This window comes from Gambusia affinis, linkage group LG12 (assembly GCF_019740435.1).
Source record: "Gambusia affinis linkage group LG12, SWU_Gaff_1.0, whole genome shotgun sequence".
In the NCBI taxonomy this organism is placed as follows: Eukaryota; Metazoa; Chordata; class Actinopteri; order Cyprinodontiformes; family Poeciliidae; genus Gambusia; species Gambusia affinis.
Window position 1 is genome coordinate 18727870 of NC_057879.1, and position 18719 is coordinate 18746588.

The 18719-nt window shown below is 37.3% G+C and overlaps 2 protein-coding genes across 4 annotated transcripts in view; one reads left to right on the forward strand and one right to left on the reverse strand.

Moving 5' to 3' along the window:
* Window positions 1–18476, reverse strand: rgs20 (regulator of G protein signaling 20). 2 transcript variants are annotated; one of them, XM_044133451.1, is made up of 5 exons: window positions 9573–9658; window positions 6702–6868; window positions 4491–4565; window positions 4163–4397; window positions 1–3087 (listed from the first exon to the last, which is right to left on the reverse strand). In XM_044133451.1, exons 2-5 carry the CDS (start codon window positions 6863–6865, stop codon window positions 2899–2901), a joined length of 663 nt encoding a protein of 220 aa, XP_043989386.1. In that variant the 5' UTR covers window positions 6866–6868; window positions 9573–9658; the 3' UTR covers window positions 1–2898. The 2 variants fall into 2 exon arrangements, with proteins under 2 accessions (XP_043989386.1, XP_043989385.1); XM_044133450.1 differs by lacking the exon at window positions 9573–9658 and adding an exon at window positions 17963–18476 and having other exon boundaries at window positions 3–3087.
* atp6v1h (ATPase H+ transporting V1 subunit H) overlaps window positions 16270–18719 on the forward strand; it is a 29601-nt gene continuing 27151 nt past the window's right edge. Inside the window, exon 1 of one of the 2 annotated variants that reach the window (XM_044133444.1) lies at window positions 16270–16333. The gene's annotated coding sequence lies outside the window, so the exon portion shown is untranslated. The remainder of the gene's footprint in view (window positions 16334–18719) is intronic. The other variant, XM_044133446.1, reaches the window with a different exon arrangement.

Genomic DNA, 18719 nt, shown 5'->3' on the forward strand with positions numbered 1-18719 from the left:
AAATTATTGTGCTTTATTTTATCTCAATCGAAATGCCCACAAGTCAGTTTTTTTCTTGGAGAATAGCAGAAAAAGAAACAAACAAACAAAAAAAAAACTAAACCATACTGTAAACATTCACATTATTTGTTTTTTAAAAAATGTCTTCATAAGTAAACTCAGCGCAAAATAACACCTTTCATATAGTAAACAGAAGAAACAATATTTATAGGCATCGCTCCAAACCAGTGGCTTAGATTGTGTTTTGAGGTTGATCTGCGCAGTATAACCCATCAGCTCAAATTGCACATCATATGTAGTGAGTCTGAGTTAACTCTAAGACAAGAGCCACCATGAAGCACACAGGTTGACGAGAAGCTCCGACTCCTCACGCCTGGTCACAGCGATCTCTGTCTTTAGCCGACAAAGAGGTGCTGCTTCCTACCACCTTTCACCGATGTACTCACAATTGAGGAATTGACACCAAACACGCAAGATATTTTGGCCAATGAGAGGGACAATTTCTGGTAAAACTGGAGTCATACTCCAGTGAACGACCTTTTGGTGCAAGTCAACGTACAACTGTTGCCCATGAGAAAGATGTCAGAAAACTGAATGTCAAGGCACTTCCCCATGAGAGGATCTTGTCTTTGAGTGACACAATGTGAGGCAACAAAGTAATTCAAAGAAAACTAGATATTCTAAGTATTAAACACTTGGCAACTCCAATTTTACTCAACACTCTCTTTAAACATGTGAACACAGCTTACATCACAGCTTTGGTGTTTCTGGTAACCTGGCAAGATCCACTGACCATAATATTTTTTATACATTTTTAAATACATGATTTTTTATGATAAATCTCATACGTGACGTATCAATAGATCTGCAATTTCTCATAACTTTCCTGCATGTTCTTTGGACAAACGTTAAAGTTTAATGTTAGTTATTGCTAATAAAAATGATTTCATTGCTTTTACTTTTACCAGTTAATAAATAGCATAAACCAACTGTGTTTAGGACATGTTTAGGTGTTATACTGAAGCCTGCTGGAGGAATCTCTTGTTTGTGAAAATGATAACAGAAGTTCCCAAACAAATTTCACAAACCGTGGATGTACCTTGCTAGCTTGATTCAAGAGCAATGGTGCAGCTCATCGGTTAACACATCAAATGAAATCTGACAAACAACAGATTTTTTATAACCTTAACTTTTTATATTTAGGAATCTCAGGATGCCTTTGAGTTTCATGCTCAGCTTATGAAATTCTTTTGCCAACAAGAGGGAAAATGTGTGTCAACTGTTGACACTCATGACCTCACACTGCAATGGGTTTGTATAAATGATGACATTGCATCTGAAATGGCACCAGTTTTGAAGTTGTTGCTTTATATGACTGTCAACAGATGGGTTGTACAGAAAAAAAAACTTTTTAACAAAAATATGTCTAATGGATGTGTGGCTGTTTATGGGTGAGGCAGAAAATGGATTTATTTTATGCATCAAACATAAATGAGTTCTGCGGTAGTAAACAGAAAAAGGGAGTAAACTAACTGTAGATGAACTTAACAGTTTTAATGGTGTGACTGCATCGCCATAATATCATTTTGGCAGTTACATCACTGGTGCGGTTAAGTGTTCATCAATAAAGTATGAGCTGACAATATATAATACCGCATGGCTCCCTGATATGAAATATTCTGGTGAAAGATTTTTAGAGAAATGGGCATCAAAGTGACAATACTGCTTTATAGGAAGGGGCATCAGGGTCACAATACTGGTCAGAATTGGAGCACAACTAACATAACTAAGACAAATTACTTTTTATGAATGGGAATAATAAAGGTATTATCAGGAAAACCTTGGAAAGTTGCTGAAAAATTACAGGTCCATAAAAAAAAATATCTTGAATAAAATGTCTTCATTTTTCTTTGTTATTTACTCCATCAAAATAATTAAATATAATTTGCATTTTTTTTACATGGTGCAATATTAAATAAAATACTTTCTCTGGTAAAATCTATTCAGCTTACAATCATACACCAATAAAATCTTTGATAAACCTTTGATTTGTGTAAAGTGTCCCACTAGTATTAGAAAAACAACAATATTGTCTCATACTGGGAATTGATAAAGGTTAAAACACTCTTCACCATTACTGATTTTCATTTATTGCACCCTGTTGCGCCTCTGGTAACCATACATACATTATTTTAAACCACACACAGGTTGTGCATGAACTGGAGTTGCCAAGTCGCTGCCAAAGATACTGAAGTGTGAGGTTAGGTAACAAAACGAAGTGAAATAAATAAGAATAAAAAATTAAACAGTACCCCACAAAGCTGCCAGCAAGTCAAGCTAATGTGTAGCTTTTACTTGAGCTTTGATTTTCATACGCAGTAAGTAGAACCAGGCTTTTCCACATAAAATACTCACAATTTCATTTGAACTATTTACAAACTCATAAATATATAGGTATATAAGTATAGATAGTCTACAATAGGAATCATTTTCCCCAAAAACAATCATACAAAAAACAACAGACCATAAAAAACTCTGAACACAAATAAAATAGAATATTTCTATCAAAAAAAAGAAGGAAAAAGAAACAGAATTAAAGTGTTATTCATATTCCTTTGGAGAGTTTTGCTATGTTGATCTGTAGCAGTACATGTGATGTCGAGCCCTCGGGAGGTTTTTCAGACCTGAGTTGTCTTCGGTCAGGTGCAGATCACAACATCGCTGAGATCCCTGGGAGGGGCCAGGGCCCGAGGCCTGGCTCATGTAATCCTACACTGAACATACAAAGAAGAAAACTTTTTTTCATAAACTTGGGGTTTGGGTCGGGTGGGTTGTGGGGGATTGAAGGACTGAGAAAGGGCAAAGAGGATTAAAAGATCACAGGTTGTCGTTGCTGCCCTAAGATTCGGGGGACTGCTCTGACAGAGGTTTGAGCAGGTTTTTGTACGCTAGGGAGTTCAAGTAGCGGGGATACGAGTCTCTTTGCATTAGCGTGTAGATCTGCAACTGGGCATCATCAAACGTGTGCAAGTTGGGCTCCGGCATGTTCCTGTTAATCACCTCACGCACACGGGAGTCAAGACTCACCTGGAAGTTAAGAAAACACAATATCAGGAAGAACAGAATGTTTTCTTTTTCTGTAACATGGATGTAAAAAATTGAATTTTTTGCTTTCTTATCAAGACTTGAAAACATAGGGTCATGGGTAGCATGATATTTCTTATTTGTGATATTTGTGTTGCATTTTCCTGCTGTGTGAATGGATTGATGATATAGTTTTTTGACTAGCCCATGTAATCTGTAAGTCTCCATGTACTCCATGTACACACATATCCACAGAACACTGCTTCCAAAAACCCAAAAATGATATCTAAACTTATGTTCATTTGTTTATAAGTTGCTTACAAGAGCTAAATAGTTACCCCTATGTATCACATAAAATGGCCCACCACAACATCCATCCATCCATCCATCCATCCATCCATTGATTTTCTTTACACCCTTGTCCCTAGGAGGGGTGCTGGTGCCTATCTCCAGTTATTGTTCCAGGTGAGGGGAGAATTCACCCTGGACAGGTTGCCAGTCTGTCGCAGGGCAGCACAGAGATAAACAGGACAAACAACCCTGCACACCCACACACACACACACTCACACCTAGGGAGAATTTGGAGAGACAGATTTATCTGACAGTCATGTTTTTGGACTGTGGGAGGAAGCCGGAGTACTCGGAGAGAACCCACACATGCAGAGGAAGAACATACAAACTCCATGCAGAAAGACCCCGGATCTTCTTGCTGCAAGGCAACAGTGCTACCATCTGCGGCACTGTGCAGCCAACCCACCACATGTATCTCTCATTTTCATTTTCAAAAGTCGGCATTTTTAGTACAGCATATTTAACTAGGTCTGACAAAAAATTTTGATTATCTGTTGAATTAAAGTAAAAGTAAGAGTTCAATGAAACACACTCTTGAATACAGACATGATGGACTTTATTACCCCTTGTGTAGAGGTAAACTTTGTGCAAAGTTAAGTGTATGAGGCTTCACCCACAAGAACATGAAAGTGGCATTGATATACTCATTGAGCTCAGACATCACAAGGTTTCGCCCAACAAGGAAACTCTATTTTACCAAAATACAAATCAATAAAGGTTCCACACCTCTTTCGGCGAGAGAATGGAGATGTAGTCCTCGTAAATGAGCCGGGCCTTCTCCTCAATCACACTTTTATTGGTCTCTTTGCTGAACTCCTCACATGCGAGCCAGAACAGCATGTTCTCCTCGCTGAACTCGGTGCGGAGAAATTGCCGGAAAGAGTTCCTCCCAGCTGGACAGCACATCAGCTTATCAAATGACTGCCCCCACGTGCTCACCTCCTCCAGTGTGGGCTTTGGGCTGCAGAGAACATTGGAGTAAGTCTCTTTAACATCAGATGGAATAGAAGTCTGTTTATTTGTCAGGCATTGGTGTGTAGGGATTTTAACTCACCAGTCTTCACAGTCTGAGGTCCCTTCCTTGACGTCATACGATGCCTTTCGATTCCGTTCATCCCTGTCTTCATTCCTGTTGAAAACAGACAACAACACCTTGGCAAGAAGTACTCGTTTCACAAATGTGGTCATGGAACTAAGTTTGTAATTAAGTGGTACGAATGACCATAATTACATAAGTAAGTGTATTCATTAATAACTACAATAAACATCTACTGTATAAAGTTAAGCCTTTTCTGGTTTGTCTATGCGAGTAAATGCATTTTTATTTCAAGTTCAAATGAAACTGTTTCAAAGCAGATGCTTCCTGCTTGGTCAACATCACTCTAAAAGGTGTATTTGGGCTGTAGTTCATGTAATGGACTTATTTACATTATTCTCACTTAATTCTTTTAAGTGAGATTAAAAAAATCTCATAACGGAAAGTTCTCATCAGTTTTTTATGATGAGAACACAAAAAAAATGTTCTTTTACACTTTTAACTTTTGTTAAAAGTTACAAATTCTAACTTAAAGGAACTTTTTACTTTGACTTTAATTGCCAAGAGTGAAACAATTAAGTTCAATGTTGTATCCTACATCTGATGTCATAATGCAAGCTTCACCAGGGACAGATCTTGTACCAACTATGGTGCTGTGGTGGAGCAGAAGTAGTGCACAACCCACACAAGGGTCGTAAGTTCAATTCCAGGCCTGATGACTTTGCCACATGTCTTTCCTCTCTTTCATAACCCACTTTTCTGTCTAACTACTATTAAATGAAGGCAGCCTCAACCCAAAAGTTCCTTTATTAGTGTACTTCTTTATTCAAAGTAAACTAAATGATTTGAGTAATACTGACTTAAATTTGTCAAGTTAAACAAACTTAAATTAATTTGGATAAACTTAACTGAATTACTTGTTACCAATTCCCAACTCAATTAAGTTGGCTCAACTATTTTCTTTTTTCTGTGATCCTCTTAGTTCAAGGGGATGTAAAGTTCTGTTCACTGTTCACTACTTTTCTATCAGCTTCTAGTTTATGATGGGCCCACGTTTTAGTGGCTTCTGTTGTTGATCCCGATCATTCTAATCCAGGGGTGGGCACTCCTGGTCCTTGAGGGCCGGTGTCCTGCAGCTCTTAGATGTTTCCCTGGTCCAACACATCTGAATCCAACAGCTGAATCACCTTCCAAGTGCAGTCAGGTTCTCAAGAGTCCTGATAATGACCTCATTATTTGACTCAGGTGTGTTGGAGTAGCGATACATCTAAAAGTTGCAGGACACCGGCCCTTGAGGACCAGGAGTGCCCACCCCTGTTCTAATCAATTTGTTGACTTTTGAGGGGGTACTTGAAACTTGAAAACAACTGGGTGTTTGAAAAATCAATTTACATGAGTGTTTGATTACCCATTAAAACTAAAACATATAAAACAGGCTGACATTAAGCTTCTGGAATGGTCCTGACCTCAAACATATTAAAAATGTATGAACTCTGCTTGGAAGCTGAGCTTGAGCCAGAAAAACAGCCAATAAAAACAAACTGTGTCATTTCTAATACGATAAATGGTCTAACATCTAATCAGAACCATGATGCAGAAAGGCATTTCACAAATTGTTAGTGAGCATGTAAGTACTTGAGACTGTATAGATAATTTTGATCATATGGGTTTTTGAGAAAATCTACAATAAGTTAAAACTTTTGCAATCCATAAGAATCCAACACCCAAAACAAGCAGTCAGAATGCACAATTAAATGGCCAAAATTAATAACAATCCTACCAACAGCTAGCTTTTTTACATGTTACATGTTAATACAATTAGATGTTTACTAAATGAGAAATTAGTACAGCTTTACTTTTACTGTAGGTCTAAATGTTAAAATTGTAAAAGTAGTTCAAGTAATTGAATAAAATATGAGCATTAGTTAATCATTTATATTCCTTCTAATTTTGACTGATTCAAATGTATCACTTTGCATGCAGCGTTGCCGACAAGTGAAGAGCTTACACAGACATGCATATGAAAATGATGTTCAGGCTTTCCTGAATATCAAGAGGCGGCTGCTGCTAAACCGACATCCAGGATCACATGCAAATCTGTCAAGAGTGCAAGACAGAAGCTGACGCCTGCTTTTGAGACACTCTAGCTCAGGCAGTGGCGTCTTGTGAGCGACGATGTCAGCCATGCTGCACCTCAGCTATCAGGTTCTCGGTTTGTGGAAAACCTACCAGGAGCAGCTACAGCAGCAGCACCAGCAGAAGCAGCATGCGTTGGAGCCCCGTGGGTTGGCCTGGCTCGGCTGGTCCTGCTGGGCCGGTGCAGTTCCCCCCGCTGCCGACTCCTGCTGCACCGACATCTGCCTCTTTCGCATCTCCATCCGCTCTGATCCCATGGGCTACAGACAGCGGAGAGTGGGGGGAGAGAGAGGGTGAAGGGTTTGGAGTGTTGATGTCAGGAATAGTATGTAACTGAGAATTTATCTCGCAAGAAAAGCTCTTGGCCTGCAATGCATTAGTGTGATGGAAATCAGTTCCAGTGTAACAAGTGTAGCAAGGGCAGCACTGGGTGTAATGCTGTAATGTGACAGTAGAGAAGATGGTAGTGTGAAATTATGACATTCAATCCATTTTTGGCCAACACGTTGAAAAGAAAACTAAATTAGAAAGAGACACTCTTCATAAACACCCTTCTAATTGTTTATGAAGAGTGAAATCTGAAGGAATAGGAAGAGTTTCGTGATGATGACACCTTACTGTTAGAACTTCCCTTAACAACAGTTAAAATCAGTGTGTTGTTTTATGAAACAAGTGTTTCATAAAACCTATGATTTATGTGATCCAAAACAGCTGACATTGAAAAGGAAACAATGTCCTGTTCAAAGTTAGAATGGGGCCTTTTGCTGAAAAACTGTTGGATTATTTCAATGGGGTGAAATGTTTGAATTAACTAAAGTGTTTTTAAAAGTGTAAAGAAACATATGACAAAAAGCATTCAAAAGCAAACACAGAAAGATCTGAGGAAGCATCTGGAATATTAAACAGAAACAGAATCACAACATTAAAATAATAGATGTACACGTATGATCTAAAACTGCTAAGTGCAGCAAACCAGATGTCATTTGACTCAATCATGTGCTGGCATGCACTGCCAGACACTCTGTTGCAAGACAATTTGATTCTACTGAAATGATCAGAATATGGAAAGACTTTTGTTATTTTCTTCTTTAAATCTTTATCTTAGCCCTGGCATAATGCATCTTGAAATCTCTGACTTGTTCCATGTTCTGTATATGATTCGTAAACATCATGGAAGCTGTTGTTAACTCCCCATTTTTAATTTTTTTTAAATTTATTTTTTTCTTTACAATATTTGCGTTTGGCTGGAAAACACTGTTGAAAATGAGAATGAGAGAATGACATACTGTGTAATGTTACCATGACAACCAGCCATTTGTATACACTATGGTAACTCAGAGGGGACAGCAATAATCATTTACCAAAATCACTTTCATTTATGGGCTTGTGTTCACCTATGACTAGCTGAGATAAAGATTGTTTATGAGACTCAAGTTCCAAATTTTGATTCAAGTTCAAGTCTAAAGTCTTTAGAGGGTAAATCAGCGCAAAAGTTGAGGGTTTCAGATCAAACTCTCAAGTAGTGATCTATGAGGTCCCCTTATGGAATGTGGGGTTGAATATTTTGCCTCTGGTCAATACCGGGATGTAGTCTCAAATCAGTAACCATTACGGCTTACTGTCATCATCATCATCATTTCTATTTGGTCAATAAAGGGTAAATTCCTCTCACAAATGTTTTACATACCACTCTGGTAAAGCCAGTTAAGATGTAAACCATGCCACTTTGGTTTATATGATCCCAGCTGCTTGGTTTGAAATTATACATGACTCATGATCTTATGGCATCAAATACAATTTTATGAATCACATAATGATTGATGTACAGTGGTGCATGTGTGTGTTGTGCTATTTTTGCAGATAATTTATCTGGGTCTCAAATCTCTCCTCTTGGGAGCCCCCTGCTGGCAAGGGTATTCTAAGCTGACGCTTACTTGCTTATGCCTTGGGCTGGCTCTGGCCGTGTAGGCTTCTGTTATTATGCAGGCTATATGACCAATTGCTGTTCTAATTGTGAGTATGGATATCTGGCCTATCCACAAGAACCCCATCGGTTATGCTCACGGTTATGCTCACGGAATGTGAGCTGATTCTAACAAACGTGTCATCACCGGGTCAGACTCTGCCAAATCCTGTCAGATCATTTAGGTGACAAAGCGGACTCTTCCGACACACGGCATCGTCCGGACATTACCTGGCACAAGACACGAAACCTTACAAATATGTCTAAAGATTTTGATGTGAGGGAGACGAGCGGGGGTGGGGGTGCTGAAAGCGCAGCTTGCAAATCTATATCTCAGCATCGTTCTATCGCATCCTTTTCAATGGAAACACCATTTAGCCATTTCTAAAATGGACTCGCGTCTTTTTATTACTATCATTTGCTTGGTTAGTCGTTCAGTTCTTATTTTTCTCTCGCATACCCGAGCAAGCATCAGCCCTCAGACGTCGTGCGTCTTGCCAAATGGTACATTTTTACGCATTAGGCATTGGGTGTACTTCAAAGCTGGCACTAGCAGTACGCTAGGGTTTGACTCAAAAGCGATATAGAGAATGGAACGGAGGGGGTGGAGGTGGTCGTATCCTCTGAACGCATAAATCATAAAAACTCTAACTAAATCACTGTTCTCCACAGGACATTATTTGTCCTCTTACTGATTTAACAGCAAAAAAATAAAAAATAAAATAAAATAATAATAATAATAATAATAATAATAATAATAATAATAATAATAATAATAATAATAATAATAATAATAATAATACTCCACTGGTGAGTCGCGCGTATCACATCAATTGAAAGTGCCATCATGAAGAACCATAGCGCTTCATCGCCCTGGACAACCACCGAAAAGACACTGCCTAGATCTGTTAATGACATGCCGTTAGAAAAAAAACGACCTTAAACGCTCCGACCATAAAATGCCACCTGCAAAGATACAACTGCTTACTCCCAGTACTTACAATTTCACCATGTATGCACCACGAGAAGAGGGAATTCTCTGCTTTGATTACATCCGATGGAACATAAGGCTTTTTTTCCCCTCTCCTCCGACCGGCTGCTTCTAGTCAGTACGCATGCGTCTCCTCTCCAACTCGTAGTAGCCCAGTGAAGAGCGTAAACCCCGACAATATGTCACAGGTTTACAGTGCAGGTCGTTTAACATGAACGATTGTTACAAGCTTTGTCCGACGAAGTCAAATTTTAGTAGGAAATACAAGTGCATCACCATGAATTAGAATATAATCCGAAATGTATTTTTTTTCAGTAATTAAACTCGAAAGGTGAAACTCAAATAAATCATTACACAGACTGATATATCTGAAGTTTTTATTTATGTCCATTTCAATAAGATGTGATTTACTGCTGATGAAAACTCCAAATTGTTATTTTTTCCCCAGAACATAAGAATGTTACATAAAACTAATAAGAGAGGGATTTTGTAACGTAGCAATGGGTCATTGTAGCCATGTTGGCCTAGTTATTCATGGAAAGGAACTCTGCTTCCACACAGAAAATAAGCCATCAAGAGTCATTGGTAGATAATCTGACTATTCACACAGTAGTACATCCATGAATACTTATAGAAAGTTTGGTGGAAGGAAGATGTCTATTCTCTTATCAGAGTTTGGGACAAGAGATTGTCAGGTGTAGATGGGGAAATCTAAATATCCCTCACCTGAGCACAAAACAAACACTGAAGAAACACCCACATTAAGCTTCAATTTCAGTAAAATTATATTATATTGGCTTGCAGCTGTTGAAAACTCAAAGCTGATGTTTTTATTGCAGGGGTACATAATAGCCATAAATAATATTAAATACAGAAATACTGTATTCTGAACACATTATAGTCTACCCAATCAAGAGGAGGATTCCCGATTTAACACTTGTCTAGCAAACAGTCCTTGGCAGGTGACAGGATGAGGGTAAACAACAAAAATTATTGCTAGAGAAATTGACTGTTCATAGAATGATGTATCCAGGTATTAACGATAGAATCAAGCTGAGCGTTTCTATGAAAGCATTTCAGACATTGTTCCTGCCTCAGTATAGACATATAAGATTTATTGACCAAATCTAAATAATATGTGAGTTTTTAATCAAAAAGTCACATGTAGATATGATCCAATTGACAAAACAGAATCAAAATCATTTGTAAAGTTAAAGTTAAAGTTGTTAAAGTTTTTTTAAACAAACTGTTGAGATTTTCAATACTTAAATTTATTGATATGCCTCTCTGGCACCATGTATAGAATATTGAATGATGCTTCTTAAACATTGTCTGATTTGTACCAACCTTTGGGAAATAAGAAATGCTGAAGATAAAAAGAATGATAAACAGAAATATCACCTTAAAGTTGTTTTGAAACTGCAGTAGTATAAAAAAAAACAAAAAACATTCTCACATATTTGTTAAAACTGTCACTATGTTGTGACAGTTTAGTATGAGACAGATAATCTGTAAAAAAAAAAAAAAAAAAAGGAAGAAATCCTCCTTGTGTTATTGTCTTCTGCAGAAATACGCAGCTCCTGATCAGAAACAACCAATCTTAGTCAGGGGAAGGATTCTATCGCTGTCAATCACCCTTGTGTACACATCGCCTACATCCTTCCCATTGCTTTCTGTTATGCTAAGCTTCTTCCCCACAACAGAACCTGCCATAAATGCGCATGGCTGCCAATGATGGCAGATAAACAATTTTCCTGTAAGTTGTTTCTCCGCCATCAGCACAGCTGCAGCAAACCAGCAATCTCGAGCTTGCACATCCAGGAGGGTGATTGAGAGCACAAACACCCTCTGATTGATTGTTTCTGACTTAGAGCGGTGTATTTCTGGAAATGACAGTAGAACCAAAGGGAGAGGGTCTTAATTTTTTTCAGATTATTTGCCTATATTGTCACAACATAGTGACAATTCTAATAAATAAAAGTTTGGATATACCTTCTAATTGAATTCAGTTAGAAGGTGTGTCCAAACTTTTGGTCTGTACTGTATGTGTAAAAAAAACCCCAACATATTTTTATATCAAATAAAAGCTTTATGTACATTTATTCACATAAAGCTGGGTATGTTGAAAATACCCAATTTAGAAAATTCATCTCTATGTTTTTTTAATGAAGTCTTCAGTCTTTGCCTGCAACCTCTCTCTGTGCTGATAAAAACATTGCAGAGTGCATACTGTAACTCAGTCTGCTTGTGTACTTTCAACTTTTTAGATTTTAGACACACAATTATATGTACATATTTCAAATGAATGAATGAAAACAACACTGTGCAGAACTGTGTTGGAGAGTGTGTTGATATGCTGCATCTACTGATGTCACCCCAGCTGCAGCATGAAAAAGAAAGGAGCTCTGCAGAAGAAAAAATATTAGAAAATCACACAGTTTTTGTTAAATATCTTTAGCTATGATTAAACCACACTTCTCAATTTTCTCCTTCACTTTTGCCACTGTGATGTCCCTACATTTCTCTATCTTTAGCTGGCAACAAACTGGGTGGACAATCATCATCTAGACCACAAATGCATTGTACTTGAAATATAAAACTACCATATATTGCATCCAAGCAATAAAAATTGGAATATTGCACACATTTATTTTGCAATGACAACTGCAATTCAATATATTCTGCAGGTCTAGCTGAAAGGGTTATTGCTGTGATCCAATCCTCTACACAGGTCGGATTCAGAGCAACAGTTTTAACGTCATTATAGAGACCACACATGTATCTCCATGCCACATTTTTAACTGTCAGAAAACCACTACACAACCTTCTGCTTTAAGCAGAAAGTTTACAATGCCAAACTGTTGCTAAGATTACACACTAAGCCTCACACAAAAGGATATCACTACCTTCTTATCTTTAATACCTAGGTCTATTATTTTATTACCTTGGGAATGAGTGAAGTGCACTTTTATCTAGCAATGGCTAAAAGAAGCCTTAGAATGAAACTGGGCAAAATCGTTCGTGAACAGAACTGATCTTTTCATTTTCTTTTTTACCAACGACACATTTTAAAAATGTACTGCTAGTTTTTGCCATGTCCTGGTAGTGTAAAGTTGCACAAAATGTTTTTTTGCATTTGGGAATAAAATATTCTACCTTTTCTTTAATATAAATTTGGGATTTTCTTTAATATCATTCAATGATTTAAAAAAAAATCTGCATAAGATTTCAGAAATGCTGTCTCATTTTGTTGTACAAGTAGTTATATAATGAATTAACACATTTATTTATTTATTTGATTCACAAAATACTTTTCACTGTTTTCTGCAACCACAAAGTAGATTTGAGGGCGTAGACAATCTCTACATGTAGCACTACATCTGTTGCATTCTCAGCCCTAGAGAAAACTCTCATATACATAGAGACTTTATAACTGACACTTCAGATGTTTGTTTGTTCTGTTCTCATGTTTCACTTTACTCTTCCTGTTGTATTACCAATTATTATCAGGCAGCTATTTGCTGTTTAATCCTCTGCACATCCCTGTGAAGAGCGATAATGTGGAGAACAACACTGCCATCTCCAGGCAGCTGTCATTAAAGCACTTACAGATGATCTCTGTAGGCGATGCAAAGACATCATATGATGGTGACATTTTAATATCTTCCAACTATTTTAACTATATTATTTATCACAGCCACTTTTCATCTTACATTTATTGTTTAATGTCTATGAATGTTGGTCATTTAATGGAGATCTATATCAGCTTTGAGGTGCATTTTTAAATAAAATGCACCTTCAAAATTCTCTTGTCTAAACAGATATAAATGCTTCTGCTTTTAGAGCTCACAGTGTTTTTTGCAACGTACAATCACAAGATGGCACTATACACTCAGCACCTGGCCATTCAGCCAAACTCCAGCATGACACAGCTTTCTATATGCTTAATTTACACCAGCGCATTCATGCTGTTCCCATTCAGGGACATGCTATTTTTTAGAGGTGCCTCCTGATGGTGTGAAAATCAATCTTGCCAGATTCTCATCGGAGTAAGAAGAACCACAAAAGAGAGGGACTCAACTAAATCCTATGGTTGCACTGCTTCTACTTATCTTCCAGCATAAATAGAGTGTCTTAAAAATAATCCATAATCTTGATTATCATCTTCCTAAAAAAGGCAATCAAATAATGTCTTGTTCAAATTAATAACTTTTAAAGTCGAGCATTTAGGTATTTTTTATTCCTTTGTGGTATACAGATGTGACATCATGTTGCACACTTTTACAAAGAATCCCTACAAATAGCTCTGCAAGACTGAGACACATATACAAGCAATGAATGATATTTTAGTCATTGTGACATGAGAAGCTCACACTTTTCCCTGTGAGGGCACAATGTCAAGTGAAGGTGTGAGCCCATCTCAGCACACAAGGCCATAAGGACAAGATAGATGACAAGGCATCTGACAAGGTGAATAAAGTCTTTTCAGTGTGTGATTAATATGCTAGAAAGGAAGACAGAGAGATGCACATATTCTATCACCAACATGCAGAGAGTTACTGGGTAGGGAGTATTAAAGTATGTTGCCTGATTAATATAACAAGACATCATGCATGGTATTGGTGAGTAGTCTCAAGGTGAAAATTGTTCTGTCACAGTAGAAAATGTGGAAGCACACTGTAAATGAAAGGATTTTCTCTTTCCCCATTTTGCTCTGAATGAATTTCAGTATTTTCCTGATCTGTGCTGATCAAGATGCTTTTTGGTAAATAAATGTCAGGCTTATTTTTACAGTGTATTATCAGTATCTTAGTCATTTCATTTCACAAAGCTGGCTTTACTCAGAATTCACAGTAAGAATTAATAGTTTAAGATCAATTTGTTTTACTAATAAACACAATTATTAAGACTTAAAAATAGTACGCATATGGATCGATTAATGGAGACATTGAAGACCCATTTACACCAAAGTTTTCACCTAGTATCAGGTGTGGTTTCCGATACAAGTGACATGGGCAACCACCCTGGGCAGTATCTTGTGGGGGGAGGGGACTCCCCCTCCACTTGTTCGTCTTAATTAATTAAGACTTGTCTATTAATTAATTTAACAGTCAATATTATTAATTAATAGAAAAAACAAGAGTTTATCTTGTCTATTAATTAAGACATGACAAACGCTTGTCTTAATTAAGCCCCTCCCCCTCCACTTGTTCATCTTGTCTATTCCCCCCACCACCGCTGAACCAGTGTACCTGAATGTCAATGGTGCCTAATGCAAAAAAAACAACAAAATAAAACAAACAAGTTCACACACCTTTGTTAGGATGGTTCGCCCAGGGTGTCAAACAGGCTAGGAATGCCTCTGCTTAGTATTTTAATTTTTCTGCCTAATGCTCTTTCCTCATGATACCATCCATTTTGTGAAGAACACAAGTTCCCTCTGAAGAACAACACTCATACAACATGATGCTGCCACCCCTGTACTTCAGAGTTGGGATGTCCTCCGGCTTGCAAGCTTCCTTCTTCTCTCTCCAAATGTAGTAATAGTCATTTTGATCAAACACTTTTTTTCTAATTTCATCAGACCACTGGACATGCTTTCAAATATTAAGGTCTCTCTCCTTGAATGCATAAAAAAGCTATATGTTTGGTTCTAATTTTGATTTTGAATTATCTTTGATTAGATATAGAGGTCAGATTTATTCTTGTGCCTCTTTAACCAGCATCTTTAGACTTTAGCTTCATTTCTGGTGTTGACATGCAAATTTCACTCCAAAACAGATTAACCTCGGGGATGCAGATCCCATCTGCAAAACAATAGTGACCTTAGTGTATGTAAACCACTGTAATAAATCTAAAAAATATAAATCTCATCATTCATTGTAATCAATTACAAATTTATTGACGGAATCTGACTTAATGTTGTGTTTTGATTGTTGATTCTATGTTGCATTGTGTTTTTCCTGTTTGATTTGATGTAAAACACTTTGAAATGCATTGCTGCTGAAATGTGCTATACAAATAAAATTTGATTGATTTGATTGATCATTCTGAATAAATAATTTTGGCATGTATCCATTCTGACTTACTATCATAGTTAAAAAAAGGGTTTTATGTATTTTTTACAGCCCATGTGAATATAGTGTTTTATTTATCAGAGTTTGAGGAACATTTTTGCAGCTTTAGAAAAAAATTATTTGTATTAAATCTGAAGAGAGAAGTAATCTGAAATGAGATAAAAAGCAAAATGTTTGTACCCTTTTCAGAAAGGCTCTGACTTTCAGAAATCATGTCCAGATGGGAAAGGAACATGTCAATCAGAATGAAAATCAGTACATTTGTTTGCAACCATGACCCCACTGCATGACTAATAATATTATCTGCGAGAGTTTAAAAACTGAATGGATTAATAACGTGAAAAGAGAGATAAAAAATTTAGAGCAAGTTTGACCTCTTATTCTATTGTATTCATTCAGTGAAAGGTCTATTTAAAGAAAATACTTGTTCCACTCATGTAAGAAACAAAGTTTAGTATAGAGTAATCAGAATGAGAAAACTAACTAAACAGTCAGTGGCATTGTTCACAGAACCTGATGCAAAAATCAGTTTGAAGGGAGGTTTAATCAAACAGGACAAGTGGAAACACCTGCGGAGAAGATGAGAGCGTTCGTTAGAGTTATTAAGGACACTTGTGCCTCTAATTCTGTTACAAGCTGCTGTGAAAAGAGTTGTTACTGATTAAGAGTGAAGAATTATGAGACACCCATTAAGGTACAGAACATTTCCACTCCAGGACTGTTTTTGTGAAGTCATGGACGGGTTATTTATCTTGAAGTATCAAATCATTTGATTAAGATGTGAAGACCTCGTGGAGATGCTGGAAAGAAATTGGAAAAAGAATGTCATTATCTAAATTGAAACTAATTCTGTGCCTATGTTGGTTTGAGAGGTCACTCAGAGAGGAAGAATGCAGAACAACAAAAGCAAAACTAAAATGTGGTTTTAAAGAGCATTGCTACATTTGGAGGAAAAAAGAGAGCATTTGCAAATACGAACAGCATCACAGCTGTGAAGTATAGGGGGAAGAAGCATCAAGTTATTTGTTGGTGTTTTTTTGAGGTACAAAATGGATGGCATCATAAGAAAAGACCATGATAAGGAAATATTGAGCAAAACATCAGTCAGGAAGCCAAAGGCTTTTTCCCAAATAGGTTTTAAATGGACAACCCAAAGCATTAATTGTTTTAACAGTGACAGAGTCAATATTTTGTTATGATTGTCACAAAACTTTGATTTGTGATCAGAGAAGCTTATTGAAGAATAATCAAAAAGTGATTCAGTTTGAAAGGTATAAAATATCAAGTAAATGTATGTAAAGTTCTAAATTAGAAGAGTGTTAAAAAACAAGCATAAAAAAATCTCTTCTATATATTTCTGGAATTTAGCAAAGAGAAATAGTTTTTGCAAATTCCATTGGACCAAAAACAGGAAATTTACTCTGATTTAATGTGAAACACTGACTGAATGGAGTTAATTGTCTTTTAATGCAGTATGAGTATATTTGTTTCAGTGTTGTTGTTTAAGTATCTCAGTGTGTCATCATTTTTGTTTCAACATATCTGGTAAATTGGAATCATACATGTTAATGACTTGGACTATTTCCTGTCTAGTTGTGACCTACCAATCAGATCTGGATGCGTCTCCCTTGTCCTAATGACTCTAAAATCCCTTCCTTTCTAGCTAGAAATAGCAACAGATGCCTCCTCACAACAGAGAACTGCTGGAAACTTTTAGTTATTATTTACCAAGACTCATTTACAAACTTAGCTGTCTAAGAATGTTCAATTTGCTGTTTCTCATTAGACCTTGTCTGTTGTTGTGGAGATTTTAGCTGAATGTTTTAACCCCTATTTTTAGGATTTAAATCACTTGACTCATACTATTTTAGGTCATGCTGTCACCTTCTTTTAATCTTCTTTTTAAGCCTTGTTTAGACTGGAAGTGCTTCCCTAAATAGAAGTTTTGTGTGAATCAAAGAGGCTTCACAATGCCAGTCTATCAACAGCAAAATACATTATGAAGGGGGTTTCTTTGAGCAGACAGGAATATTAAATGAAGGATGTGGCGACATGTTGCTTCACTGGTTTTGAAAATTGAGCTCAGTCTCTTATCTGTGTTGTTTTGTTTTCTGCATCTTATTATCAGAGTTGTGTCAAATAGGAAATTCACTCATAATCCTTTTGGAATCAAATTATGTTGTGAAGAAGCATGTGGAAAATGCACAAAATTGTCACTGAGATCACTACAAAAGTTTGTTCCCAAGGTTCTGTATGTTACTTTAGTAAAGTGATAATACCCAAAATGACAATGGCTGATGTGAATATGAGAACACAATCATACCTCAAGGCACACCATCTTCTGTTCTGCTTGGTCCGGGCTATTGTAGTTAACCTGGTAGCCCACACTCTGCCTGCAGGACCTGGTCAGCCCCTGAATCCACTGCCACATCAGGACCTTGGTGCGTTTGATCCCACACAGTACGGCCGTGGGCCTGATCTCCCACTGCCTCACCACGCTACCACATGGCATGCTTTGACTTTGAGTCCTTACTTGCAGCGTCGCGCCCAGGTCGGCTTGAAATAGTAGGAAATCCACGCTTCCCGGTCATCTCCTCTATGCTTTCCCACAGTCTGACATGAAACCCATCGTGACGGCAGAGGAGAAGAGGGGGTGAAAAACATCGACGACCCCAATGGCTCAAAGAGTGTTTACAAAGGAGAGGGCAGACGGGGATTAGGACAATGTCCCCTCTGGATACGATCCTGATTCCTCTGTGCTTTTCTGCGTCTCACCAGCTTAGGCCAGATTAAGCCTGGAGGTCTTAATGTCTGAGCTAGATGGACAGAGAGGAAGACTAGTGACAGGCACAGAGTCATTTCTGACTGTTTATGACTTATGTTTACTTAATATTTATAAATAATTTTGTTTTACATCAAACAGTCACGAATAAATCTGCATGCAGTGCAGCCAGATGATTTTAAAAATATATCTAAATAGAATTTGTTGCTGAAATGCTAAAGATAACAATTTGTCACATTACAACTAACTAAATGCAGTGAATTGAGATTGAATTGGGTTCAACACAAAGTAGTGCATA

What these genes read in the sequence shown, in the direction of transcription:
- rgs20 (XM_044133450.1), bottom strand. Translation starts at nt 18,151, where the DNA reads ATGCCATGTGGTAGCGTGGTGAGGCAGTGGGAGATCAGGCCCACGGCC. An exon ending in AGAAGATGGTGTGCCTTGAG is followed by an intron (nt 6,869 to 17,962) that starts GTATGATTGTGT and finishes CGCTGTCTGTAG; the next exon opens with CCCATGGGATCAGAGCGGAT. An exon ending in TGCTGCTGTAGCTGCTCCTG is followed by an intron (nt 4,566 to 6,701) that starts GTAGGTTTTCCA and finishes TGTTTTCAACAG; the next exon opens with GAATGAAGACAGGGATGAAC.